This window comes from Diadema antillarum, unplaced genomic scaffold, assembly GCF_040938485.1.
Source record: "Diadema antillarum isolate AM-2024a unplaced genomic scaffold, OU_Dant_1.0 scf00000182, whole genome shotgun sequence".
In the NCBI taxonomy this organism is placed as follows: Eukaryota; Metazoa; Echinodermata; class Echinoidea; order Diadematoida; family Diadematidae; genus Diadema; species Diadema antillarum.
The window spans coordinates 31,720-46,259 of record NW_027271071.1 but is presented as its reverse complement, the minus strand read 5'-3'; the positions used below and the strand labels follow the sequence as shown (position 1 = coordinate 46,259).

Genomic DNA, 14,540 nt, shown 5'->3' with positions numbered 1-14,540 from the left:
AATATTTTATTTGTCGTTTTAACTTTATTTAGTGTTATTCTCCAAGCTGGATTTGGGTCGGAAGCAGCGATATGTGGATAGGTATAGGCCTAATTGTAGTCAAGCCCCGAATGAGAGGCTTCTCAGTGAAGGGTCACTACCATGCGAAGCAGGTGAAGGAGGTGTTGAGCTTTTGTATTCAAGGGTGCATAAAAATGCATGCAATACTTTACATAAACACATAACAACAACGTTGCTGCATGTTAGTTGAAATACCCCCTTGCTATCTATCATATTAGTTAGCAGTAATTATCAATCAGTTACCAGGGATTGCCATCTCTAATCACAAACGTCTCCAATTAATTGAACAACAGTACAATGAGGTGACAATGGCGGCCATCAGAAAAAAAAAACAAATGACTGTGATCGGCACACACCGAGGCAGACATTTCTCGTCGGCTCGCCTTATTAGTCCTACTCCTTTGGGATGTTGTAGTGAAAGCTTAGTGATGAGTTCACACATGGTGGACTAGATCACGTATACAGGTGTTAATAGGCGACAGCCGGTTTGAATCAGTGTCCATTATAGTGATCTTGGGAGTGAGTGCGAGTATAATGGAATTCGCTTAGGACTATAACACACAAAGCACAGAAATAATAAAATATTTGTACAACAGTATTATACACACTTTGACGTGATCACAGCATGAGAGTGAATGGTGAGAGTGAGTAGAGAGGGGAAAAAACACCAATCGAATAGAAAGCAGCATGTTCTCATCGTCAACCATGCACTGACCTAACATTATATCATTAAACTGTGTTTTTTTTTTGTATAAATAAATGGGTTTATATAATTATCGTTTAAGGCTGTCGGATAAGAAATTCCAGGCGTCTAGCCCCTGATATCTTCAATGATTTTTGTGCTACAGGACGATTCTTTGCTGGGGTTTTCTAAAGGATAGACAAACGATGTGTTGGGTAGGAATAAACAGCTAGAGTTATGGGGATGAAGAGGTCTTTGAACGGTGAAGGGAGCTGGTTAAACGTATATTTATACCTAAAGATTGCCGTTTGGAAGATATGAATGTCATTACAGTGTTTTTGATTGATAAAACAATGGATCGGATGGAGATTGTTATGTAGCGTGAGTTCATGATCAACAACGTGATGGCTTGTTTTTGTAAAAGCAGTATTAGGTTTGTTTTGGTTGAACCACAATTCCCCCCACGCAGTGTTATGGCAGGTAATATACGGTAATGTTACGGCATTGCACAAAATAGTTAAGGACTTCTAAGAAACAGTGTTTTTTCAGCTGGACTGTATAGAATTCTGATACTTCTGTGGTATGTACATTGTGTAAGACCAGTGATCGTTCGACGACAAAATTGAATCAATAGAATTATCTAAAAATTCGGAAAATTCATTTTCGACAATAATTGGATGTCCGTCAACACAAACATAATAATCGGTAAAATTAACATTTACAGAGTTATGAGACCTAAATCTTATAAGATCCTAATTATCTTAGAAATGTCTAGTGATAATGTATTACAAACAAGCCACGCAGAAACTTTAAATATTTCTAACTTTAGTGTGTTGATGAGTATTGCAAACCTTTTATTGAAATAAAAAAAAAATGTTTATATCGTCTGCAAAAAGTATAAGACTACGAAGCGGAGATGAATTTTCAATATCGTTGATAAAGATTATATTGTTAATAAGGATTAAAAGATGTATAATATTACTGTTATTATCTTTATCCTCTCCTTACAGGACATGTATGAGTGGTACCAGTCCATCTGTATTTTCAAGTTCTGGGTCTTGAAACATCACATTCTGTGTGTCAGGAGAACTTCTGTGGACAATAAGGAGGTACAATGTAATACAATTACATTTATGACTGACATTAATAGTAATTTCAACGACGAAGATACTTTCTGTGATTTTATCTTAGTATGCGGGGACTTTCTCAGTGCCTTTATTTATTTATTTGTTTGATCGTTCGTTCAATTATGAACAAGCTAATCCCAGATGGTTCGCAATACAGAATGTTGGCTCCAGAGTTTGAACTGTTTCAAACTTCACCCCATTTTTATTTGACTTTACAAAGTTAAGTGTGATAGAATACCCAGAACTGATTTAATGAGGAAGTTGATAGTATTTCAAGTTTCACGTGTTGCCAAACTAAAGGTGATTTTGGTCACTATTCAAATAATCTTAGGCAATCTCACCTTGTCGCGAGTCCTCTGTGGACCACTACACAAATCTTCACTAAATTCTCTTTCTTTGACATAAATTCGAAAAGAAGAAATTATGTCACCGGCATCAAAGTACTCGGAGTTAGAGATAATTAAGGAGAGGGGTGAAGATCAGGAATGATTTTCTTTAATTTGTCTCCCTCGGTACAAATAAATTTGTAAGATTGCAATTTATTGCTGATCTACTAACATTTTAACAAACATGGCATGGAAAATAGGAACCAGCAGCTGCGATCTTACAAATTTATTTGTACAGACAGAGGTAGACAAATTGAAGAAAGTCATGTCCTACTTTAGAGTTGTTATGATGTGCAATTATGACTTGCTTAAATGGGATGTTCTAATAATGCTTTGCTATTTGTTTGTTGTTCTGATCTAAGGGAGATATCTTATCCGACGACATTTAATTTGCATGTGATAGTGAACGGCATTATTGTGCTCATGTAGCATAAAGACATGGCGAGATTTTAACTGCCACGTCGTATACCATTCATTCAATTATTCTCATGTCCGATATGTTTCGAATCCGCTTTCATTCTATACTTAAAGGACAAGTTCACCTTCATAAACATAAGGATTGAGAAAATGCAACAATATTAGTAAAACACATCAGTGAAAGTTTGAGGAAAATTGGACAATCGATGCAAAAGTTATGAATTTTTTAAATTTTTGTGTTGGAACCGCTGGATGAGGAGACTACTACAGCTTGTGAGTCATATGCGTACAACAGTATAAAGAAAATGTAAAAGAAAATTCAACATATTTTCACTTTTTTCGCATAATAAAAGAGCACTTGACTTGCCTCTTTCTAAAGGCAGGGGGAATAATATTACTAATAACATTTGTCGGTAACGAGTCAGGGGAATGTGTACTTTTTTCAAAAGATGGAATTTTGTGAAATTCTCTTTATATTTTCGTTATATTGTTGTACGCATGTGACATCTAAGTTATTCATACACTGCAGTAGTCTTCTCATCCAGCGGGAAATGCACAAAAACTTCAAAAATTCATAACTTTTGAACGGATTGTCTGATTTTCCTCAAACTTTCAATGATGTGTTCTACTAATATTGCTACATTCTCTCAATCCTTATGTTTATGAAGGTGAACTTGTCCTTTAAGTCAATTTGAACAAAGAAGTGGCCCTTTATGATCAGTTCTAATGAGGAAATGAAGAGAATTGGTTGAACGATCGTACTCCGCGATGACCCAGTAAACAGACGATAATCTTTCAAGAGAATTACTTTCACTGCCAGTTTCAAGGCTAGTGCTGCACTCTTCACAACCTTTTTTCAAGTTGATGAAGTTTCCTAGGAACAACAAGCCGCACGCAATTCATGTTGAAGTACTTTGCATCACTCTAGTTGTGAAATCATAGATTATTTCACAAAATGTCAAACAGTTCCTCTTTGTGGCAATGTCGATCATCGGTCGACTGCTAACGGGATGTAATTCGACACTTTGTCAGGAACTTTTAATGAAAGGATATAGAGTAAGTATGTTTGCCTCAAAAGAAACTTTGTAATATTTTTCCCATGCACTTTCGCGTTCCTTTTTTTCTCCTGTTATTCCCCTTGATGAGGACACGTCGATATTTTGCCAGTAACAATTTCTTGGGAGTAATTTGAAATAATTCTTCCCCGAGCACGTCAGTATTGTATGATCGTCATCATTGCTGTTTTGTTTCAGGTTGTAAATATGTTCAGAAGTGTGAGTATATATTTCTGTGCTCGCTGGTCATTATGTGAGTGTTTGTTTGTTTGTTTATTTGCTTGTGTCTTGTTGCACAGGTCTCGCGAGCTCTTAATCGCGAAGTGACCATGGAGGGCTATATGCAGAAGACGGACAGTACTGGACGGAAGCCCTTCAGGAGACGGTGGTTTGTTCTCCACGGACAGACTCTCATGTACTTCATCAACCCACTGGTGAGCACGTGATCGTTCGCGACAGTGAAAAACGTAATGTCATAGTTCATAGTGACTGAAGGCCAGCACACGTACATCTTTATTTGTGCCGGATGTAACTGACTCTCAAAGGCAGAAATTGCTTGCACTCATCGGTGCCGAGTCCTGGAAGTATAAGCTCATTACACGGATCAATGGGTTGTAACGATATAACATTTCATCTTCAATGATGAGTCGGATTATCATTTCTTCTTCTTCTTTTTTAAGGAAGACCCTGGAAAGCTCAAAAAGCATTCGTAGAGCTAGACCATAAATAAATTGCAAGGGGCGCGTCCTCGTTATTTGAATGTAACGCCAAAAGGTGAAACGAGCATCTTTGTGAATTTTACTATACTGCCTTATCACTTTGTGTTCGTCGTTTATACCCATATTAAAATATATATCATGCATAACGATATATTCGTTTAAAACAAATTGTCACCATTGCGAACCACATTACCACCAATATTCAATATAATACAACCAATGTAACCATCCCAACCTCTACTATCACCCCACCTGTCATTCATTTCATTTCATTTCATTTTTTATTTCATTTCCGGCCAAAGCATATAATATGACAATTTCATATAAACAAATTAAGTACAATGTAACTATTACATTTCCAAATGAAATTTAAATACACGTCATTTGTTTACATGAATCAATAAACATACTAGTTGAAGAAATACATGGGCAAAATGTGACTGAATCATAAGAAAGAAAAGGTCGGAAATTCCAACCATCAACACCATCTTTCTCATAATCGTTCGTCTTCAATCACATCATTAGCATCTCATCATCTCTTCAGCACCGCACATCACCACCACTGTCATAAGCAACATCACCATCGTGACCATCGTCACCATCATCACCATTTTCACCATCATCGTCATCATCATCATCATCACCATCATCGTCATCATCATCATCATCACCATCATCAACATCATCACCATCACCATCATCATCACCATCAACATCGTCTCCATCATCATCATCAAAATCATCACCATCATCATCATCATCATCACCATTATCCATGTCATCACCATTATCACCATCATCACCATCATCATCACCATAACATTACCATCATCATCTCAATCAGTACAGCCAGAAAAGCTCACAAGTATTGTCGTGGATCTCTTTCTGCAAATGGCTTGCTACAGGACGCCAATCCGAGGCGGTCAGTACCCCTGGGATCGTACAAAGATGGCTTCTCTCTTATCTTGACGGGCGAACATCATCCCGAATGGCCAAGCGGCTTCCACTTCCTCCTTAAAATACCCGGCAGAACGTTCACCTTCATCGCCGATACGGACCGGGAACGCCAGGCTTGGTATCACGCCCTTTTTAGCGCCTGCAAGACGGTCCAAGCTCAGTCAGGTTTAGTGCTCTTTTATTATTATTATATATATATATATATATATATATTTTTTTTTTTTTTAATTTATTTATTTATTTTTTTTTTTGGGGGGGGGGGGACAAAATTACAAACGTACCGACAAAATCAAGAACAGCAACAGAACGACACAAAAGTACGTCAGACATTCAACAAACAGGTTTAAAGAAGCAGCACAGAGAAAGGTAGGTGCGAGCAACGCACGTCTACATTTGTCTGTTTATACATTTGACGATAAACACTGCATGAAAATGCTTTCGTCTCCACATTCAGTTTGCCAAAACACTCTGAGAGCAAGTTATTAGGAGCCACATAAACCAATGAACGATGGTACTAGTGAACTAGTTTCAAAAGTATTTCATTCAGGATGTGAAACTAAGAGGCTGAATATTACAAGTGATAAAGTTGCTAAACTTCACAATTCGCCGTTGTTGATCAACTGAAGCGAAGCCACGGCGAATTCGAATTAAGGCTTACAGAACGGGTCAGTGCAAGAAATTTGATGGCCACAGTCGACAAAATGCCAAATAAACGTATCGTCTTCCAACAGGTCAAAAGCCAGACCCTCCGAGGCGGATGTCGGATCAAGAAATCCAAATGGTGCCGAAAACCCAGCGCAAATCGTTGCCACTTCCCGAGATACCGGTTCCACGAACATCTTCACCGAGCCCGGATAACCGAACGTCCATGCCGTCGAGGATTGCACCTTCTCCACCCCCTATCACTGACATTAGGAGGAAAGTATCCGAGGGGACAATCGCGGAGGAGGAGGAGCCGCTCTACCAACGCACTGAACGTAAACCGATCCCGAGTCCTCGGGCTTTCGACCCGGATTATCTCAAACCGGTAACCAGGGAATCTGATTCATCTGGCGGTGCACCTTCGGTTCCTCCAAGGTGAGCCTATACAGTGTGTAGTCATAATTAGGTGATCCGAGTATCCTCTCGGATCACCTTTCACTTTCTCCTCAAAAGTTGTGCAGAGGTTAACTCAGAAAGTCCTCTGCCTATCGTCCTCTGCCTATCAAATTCAAAATTATACCATCCAAAGACGACAGATCTCATAAAATCATTGTGATCAGTCGACCGTGACGTCACAATGACGTCATTTTATGAAATCACATTCTCATTCATATCTCATTAATGGAATGGAATTTTTCATGAAATTTACGTCTCATAGTTCAAGTCAAGCTCTTTCTACTCATATTCTCAAAATTCATCTTTATACTTAAAACGTACGCGTACGAATACGTTAAAATGTTGACATGCTCAAATCGAGCTCAAAAATTTTTTGCACACGTTTCAGATCATTTGGAGCATTTTTTTGCAAAATTGAAAAAAGTCGATGGACGCGTACGCGCGCGCGCATAAACGCACGCGCAGCTCGTATGCAATAGAAATTTCCCGTTTTTTTACACATGGATCGGATGTCTGAAATGTAAAGGAATAATTCTACCAAGTTTCAAGTCAATCCGACTCAATATGACGTCGTACGGGCCCGTCAAAGTTGAAATTCCGCGCGGGCGTCAATGGCGATGTACAGTGCAACTATGCCCAAAAACCGCCAATTTTAAATCCGATTTTACTCGTCAGGAAGGACGGTGACCCCCCATTTTCTTTACATATTCTGAAAGCTGATGACTTCTACATGTCATTTCATGGGTTGACAATGCTGGAAAAATGATTAAAAGATATCAAAATTCTCAATGAAATAAAAAAAGTAAATTTTCAAAATGACGTCATCAAATTTCAAGTTCACTCAAGCGTATCTCACTTATCCTTCTCTGATTTTCACCCAGATTTTAGTATGTTGTAGCTTATTAAATGCTCTTTCAGAAATGTGCACCAACATTTTGATTGGATGACGCCATCACCTCGTAAAATTGGATTGAAAGTAACCTTGTCAAATTTGACCAGTTTACGTGTTATCTCTCTGGGAGTGCAGTTTTTCTGGAAATGAAAATTGACATGACTATCTTTTTTCGAGCACTAGCTCAATTTTCCTTTGGTGAATTTCTCCCAGATTTTAATGTGTTGTAGCTGAGACTTTGGGCTAAGGTGGATGTGCCCTCTGTTTTTTCATACGACGTCAAGATCACCTCGAGAAACTTTTTTGAAATTGGCACTTGGCTTCGATGTAGCATCATTTTGCTTAATACACAGTGCCTTGGGGGGATGAAATAGCTCAGTGGATAGCGCATCCGACTTTTAATCTAAAGGTCCCGGGTTCGAGGCTCACCCCTGCCAATTCTTTTGCTTTTTAAAAACACTTTTTTCTTCTTTTTCTTTAATGAGTCGTATTCTCCCTTGCTTTTTCTGATCTTTTTTATGCTTCTTCTTCAAATTTCTATACAATACCTTTACTTTTTCTTTATTTTTCTTTCTTTCTTCCACTTTCTGTGCAATAGATCAACAACAACAATGGCTATCAACCCCATATTTAGTACATGTTTAGTTCATGTCACGAACATCATTTCATTAAATAACAACAACTTCTTCCGACACCATCTTGGGTAGGTAAATTAGGGTCAAAGGTCGAAAGTGTTTAATCCTGTATCTCCGTGAATACATGTCTTATCATTCCCACATTTTGCACACGTAAGGACCATATTGCAAGAATCATTTCACAAAATAACAACTTTTTGATCAGATGCTGAAATGTTGACATGCTCCAATTGAGCTCAAATTTTTTTTTTTTTTTGCACACGTTTCACATCATTTGGAGCATTTGTTGAAAAATTGGAAAAAAATGGACGGACGCGTACGCGCGCGCGCATATACGCACGCCCAGCTCATATGCAATAAAAATTTCCCGGTTTTTTTCACATGGATCGGATGTCTGAAATGTAAAGCAATAATTCTACCAAGTTTCAAGTCAGTCGGACTCAATATGACGTCGTACGGGCCCGTCAAAGTTGAAATTTCGCGCGCGCGTCAATGGCGATATACAGTGCAACTATGCCAAAAAACCGCCAATTCTAAATCCGATTTTACTCGTCAGGAAGGACGGTGACCCCCATTTTCTTTACATATTCTGAAAGCTGATGACTTCTACATGTCATTTCATGGGTTGACGATGCTGGAAAAATGATTAAAAGATATCAAAATTCTCAATGAAATAAAGAAAGTAAATTTTCAAAATGACGTCATCAAATTTTGATTGGATGACGCCATCACCTCGTAAAATTGGATTGAAAGTAACCTTGTCAAATTTAACCAGTTTACGTGTTATCTCTCTTTTTTCGAGCACTAGCTCAATTATCCTTCGGTGAATTTCTCCCAGATTTTAATGTGTTGTTAGCTGATACTTTGGGCTATCGTAGATGTGCCCTCTGTTTTTTCGTACGACGTCAAGATCACCTCGAGAAACTTTTTTGAAATTGGCACTTGGCTTCGATGTAGCATCAAATTCATCAAATTTTGATTGGATGACGCCATCACCTCGTAAAATTGGATTGAAAGCAACCTTGTCAAATTTGACCAGTTTACGTGTTATCTCTCTTTTTTCGAGCACTAGCTCAATTATCCTTCGGTGAATTTCTCCCAGATTTTAATGTGTTGTTAGCTGATACTTTGGGCTATCGTAGATGTGCCCTCTGTTTTTTCGTACGACGTCAAGATCACCTCGAGAAACTTTTTTGAAATTGGCACTTGGCTTCGATGTAGCATCATTTTGCTTAATACACAGTGCCTTGGGGGATGAAATAGCTCAGTTGATAGCGCATCCGACTTTTAATCTAAAGGTCCCTGGTTCGAGGCTCAACCCTGCCAATTCTTTTGCTTTTTAAAAAACACTTTTTTCTTCTTTTTCTTTAGTGAGTCGTATTCTCCCTTCCTTTTTCTGGTCTTTTTTAGGCTTCTTCTTCAAATTTCTATACAATACCTTTACTTTTTCTTTATTTTTCTTTCTTTCTTCCACTTTCTGTGTAATAGATCAACAACAACAATGGCTATCAACCCCATATTTAGCACATGTTTAGTTCATGTCACGAACATCATTTCATTAAATAACGACTACTTCTTCCGACACCATCTTGGGTAGGTAAATTAGGGTCAAAGGTCAAAAGTGTTTAATCCTGTATCTCCGTGAATACACGTCTTATCTTTCCCACATTTTGCACACGTAAGGACCATATTGCAAAAATCATTTCACAAAATAACAACTTTTTGATCAGATGCTGAAATGTTGACATGCTCCAATTGAGCTCAATTTTTTTTTTTTTGCACACGTTTCACATCATTTGGAGCATTTGTTGAAAAATTGGAAAAAATGGACGGACGCGTACGCGCGCGCGCATATACGCACGTCCAGCTCATATGCAATAAAAATTTCCCGTTTTTTTCACATGGATCGGATGTCTGAAATGTAAAGCAATAATTCTACCAAGTTTCAAGTCAATCGGACTCAATATGACGTCATACGGGCCCGTCAAAGTTGAAATTCTGCGCGCGTCAACGGCGATACAGTGCACCTATGCCCCCAAAACGCCAATTTTAAATCCGATTTTACTCGTCAGGAAGGACGGTGACCCCCATTTTCTTTACATATTCTGAAAGCTGATAAGTTGTGCATGTCATTTCATGGGTTGGCGATGCTGGAAAAATGATTAAAAGATATCAAATTTCTTAATAAAATAAAAAAAGTAAATTTTCAAAATGACGTCATCAAATTCCAAGTTTACTCGAGCGTATCTCAATTATCCTTCGCCGAATTTCACCCAGATTTCAGTATGTTGTAGCTTATTAAATGCTCTTTTAAAATTGTTCATCAAAATTTTGAATGGATTACGTCATCACCTCGTAAAAATGGATTGAAAGTAACCTTGTCAAATTTGACCAGTTCACGTGTTATCTCTATGGGAGTGCAGTTTTTCTGGAAATGAAAATTGACATGACTATCTTTTTCGAGCACTATAGCTCAATTATTCCTCCGTGAATTTCTCCCAGATTTTAATATGTTGTAGCTGAGACTTTGGGCTGTCGGGAATGTGCCCTCTGTTTTTTCATACGACGTCGGGATTACGCCGAAAAACTTGGTCAAATTGGCACTTGGCTTCGATGTAGCGTCATTTTGCTTAATACACAGAGCCTATGGGGGATGAAAAAGATCAGTGCAAAGCGCATCGGACTTTTAATCTAAAGGTCCCGCGTTCGAGCCTCACCCCTGCTTTTTGTTTTTTTTAAAAACACTTTTTCTTCTTTTTCTTTAGTTAGTCTTATTCTCCTTCCTAACTTTATCTTTTTCTGATTTTTTTATGCTTCTCTTTCAAATTACTATACAATACCTTAACTTTTTCTTTATTTTTCTTTCTTTCTTCCACTTTCTGTGGAATAGATCAACAACAACAATGGCTATCAATCCCATATTTTGCACATGTTTAGTTCATGTCACGAACATCATTTAATAAAATAACAACTTCTTCTTCCGACACCATCTTGGGTAGGTAAATTAGGGTCAAAGGTGAAAAGTTTTTAATCCTGTATCTTTGTAAATACACGTCTTACCTTTCCCACATTTTGCACACGTAAGAAACATGTTGCAAGAATCATTTCACAAAATAACAACTTTTTGCTCAGATGCTATCTTGGTTGTGTAAAGTGGGGTCAAAGGTCAAATATACTTCATTCTGTAATCTCATTAGTGTATATGGTATCACCGTCATATTTTGCACACACATGGACCTCGATAGATGGATCATTTTGTAAAATAACGACGCTTTGGTCGAACGCCATTTTGGCTGTGCAAATGAGGTATTATCTCTATGGGAGTACATTTTTTCTGGAAATGAAAAATGACATGACTGTCTTTATCGAGCACTAGCTACTACTTAATATATCCTTCCGTGAATGTCTCCCAGATTTTAACATGTTGTAGATGAAACTTTTGGGCTATCGTTCATGTGATCCATATGCTTATTGGAAGTCGGGATTACGTCCAAAGACTTGATTGAAATTGACGCTTAGCTTCAATATCGGGAGATATGTCTTTCTTTCGGTGACTTTCTTTGCAATAGCTTAAGAAAAACACGCCCTTTCACCCCCACATTTTGCACTTGCTTAGTCCATGTCATGCACATCATTTCATAAATTAACAATAAATTCATCAGACACCGTCTTTTGTAGGTACATTAGTGTCAAAGGTCATAAGTGTTTCTTCGTCCTGTATCTTGGCAACTACTTGTCCTATCTTTGACATATTTTGCACACGTATATAGACCATGTCGCATGAATCATTTCATAGATTAACAAACTTTTGCTCAGATGCCATCTTGGAATAAATCGGATCACCTAATCCGTCAGTGTTGACAAATTCCAAATCTAGTCTTTATTTTGTATCTTGCTTACGAAATGCTCAAGCGGGGCCAGATTTTGTACATAGGAATGAACCATGGTGCCTGTTGTATCACTTCATAAAACAACGACTTTTGACTCAGATGCCATCTAGGCTGTGCGAGGTATATAGGGATAAGGGTCAAGACTACTTTGTCCTGTATCTTGGTAATTACATGCCCTATCACTCCCATATTTTGCAACCATTTAGCCCATGGCATATGCCATTTCGTGAAATAACAAGTTTCCAATTAGATGCCATCTCGGCTGTCTAAAGTATAGTCAAGGATAAACAAATTTCGTCTTGTATTTTGGTAAATACATGGCATATTGCACCATATTATTTTGAACAGATATGGACCATGTCAAGAGGATCATTTCATAAGATAATGGCTTTTTCCTCAGACGCCATCTTGTATATCAAAATGAGGTTCATTTTGTCTCTTTGCTAACATAATATGCCCTTTCCATTTCAAATCTGTAGAGATGAAAGATTTGATTCCCTTTTCTTCAATGAGAATCTTAAAAATCATTTTTACATTGGGTCACCTAATTTGTCAGTCTTGACAAATTCTCGAATCTAGTTATTAACTTCGTTTGCGCAGTTCAGAGTGTGTATCTTGCACCTTAATCCTGATATCATTGTATCAGTGGCATAAGCTCACTGGAGATCTTCAGTCTTACGGTGTCTTTAATGAGGCTATACATTTAGATTAAATGTTTGGAAAGAATATATAGAACGTCAGAGGGAGATGCTAAATGGGCGACGTTAAATCGGCTGATGAAGCCGACTATCTCTTCCATGAAGGACATGGTCTGAACTAGATCCAAGAGTTAAAGGGCGTGTACAGTTCTGGTCGAGGTGAAGATTTAGCTTTTAACGTTTTGCGAGATATTCAGAAACCATTCTATGAGATGTCAAAGAGCATGCAGTTCTAAGGGGTATCAAAAGTTTATTTGATGAAAATCGGTTTTGAAATGGCTGAGATATCCAAAAACAAGGTGAAACAAAGAGATCCTAATAAAGTTGTGGCATGTCGCCTTTTATTATTAGCACTTTTTTGGATATTTCAGCCATTTGGAAACCAATTTTCATCAAATGAACGTTGAATCCTTCTTAAAATTACATGCTCTTTCATATTTCATAAGGGGCTTTTCATTATCTCACTTAGGAATGTTCAAAACCTGAATCCCTACCTCAACCAGTACTGTACAGTCCCTTTAACACAGACTGAAATATCATTGCACTGACTGTGCGTTTGTCACAGTTCAGTTTAGGTTCATATGTGTAGTTTGTTACGATTTCGACATTAATTTTGATATCTTGCAACAACGTCATCCTTGTCTCAGTTTATGATTTCTTATTATTTTGAAAAATAGGACGCTCCAAACATTAATTTGTGCACAATTTGGTTGGTAATCAAATCTTTAAAAAAAAATGGTGTTTGGTGGTCCAAAACGATTGGTTCCGCCTTCAGGTTGCTGATAAGACAAGCATGAGCATTGCACGGTTCACATTCCCAAAGCAAAGCAAGACATGCAGTGATTTATCATACATGCTACCAGTGTTCTGATTTATTCTGCAGTTTCTTTTTTCTACCCAAAAGAATGCCCTTGCACGATGAATTATTTAACACCGGCTATGTTGCCAATCATCGACAACAGAAAATAAACCGTATCAATATCTAATGACTTTCCATTGTTCTACTATTGTTCTTCAGTCGCATGGAATAAAAAAAAGTAAAGTTAAACTTTGCTGTTTTGTTCCTATTCAGGCCTCCTCACACGTTGAGCAGCTCCACGCCAATCGACAGCGGCCTGGGTACTGAGATCGACAGTGAACCGAATGACTACCTCGAGGTCGAACAACCTCCAAGCGACAGCGACGACAGCTACGTGGAGATGGAGACCGTTCCCGTCATTTGTGTTCGTGTGGACACCATGGGGACGAGTATCAAGTCCCACGGCTTCTGTCTACGCATCCCGCAGAATTCCCTCGACATCGAGCCCGGTCAGAAGTGCTTCTTGTCCGTCACCCCGAGATCCTGTTCGGGGCCCGGGGAGGATGATGATGAGGGGAAGGAAGTTGAGGATAAAGGGAGCGAGTCACTGGGTGTCAACGCCCTCGGCGAGAAGGTGGTCGAATGCCGAAGCTTTAACTACAACAAGCCGCTGCTGAAACCCTTGCAACTCGAGATACCGCACTGCGCCATTGTTCGAGACCTGGCCGACTGTCGTGTGAAGATGTGGCATAAGAAGCCCTACGCAGGTCAGTCCGTGTGAAACTTTGCGGCCCGTACGGATCAACAACTTACAGAGATATGCTAAAAATCATGGCAAGAAAATTTATGTTTGTAATACATTATATAACCATAATAGACAAGCGTGGTTTAGTTATAATGATGATCGACCCATAAGAATAAGCACTGAAAATTGTTCAGCATACTTAATAATCATAGAACAAGATAAGGAAGGGGAGGTAAAAGAGAGCTCATAGACTTCTATTACTGCAAAAAGTTTTTATCACAGTTTAGTGAAAACAACATCGTCTGTGTTATTTTCCAGATAAAGGATGTGTCGTCTTGAACTATTCAGCATGTAAATTGTCTAGAAACGAGTGAAAATTC

The 14,540-nt window shown here is 38.4% G+C and overlaps 1 protein-coding gene across 1 annotated transcript in view; it reads left to right on the top strand.

The window, feature by feature from the left end:
- LOC139723163 (uncharacterized) overlaps positions 1-14,540 on the top strand; it is a 47,375-nt gene that overhangs the window by 25,778 nt on the left and 7,057 nt on the right. Inside the window, exons 6-10 of the mRNA XM_071634424.1 lie at positions 1,753-1,851; positions 4,027-4,161; positions 5,352-5,568; positions 6,135-6,480; positions 13,689-14,182. Of these exons, the coding sequence (XP_071490525.1) occupies positions 1,753-1,851; positions 4,027-4,161; positions 5,352-5,568; positions 6,135-6,480; positions 13,689-14,182 (1,291 nt within the window). The remainder of the gene's footprint in view (positions 1-1,752; positions 1,852-4,026; positions 4,162-5,351; positions 5,569-6,134; positions 6,481-13,688; positions 14,183-14,540) is intronic.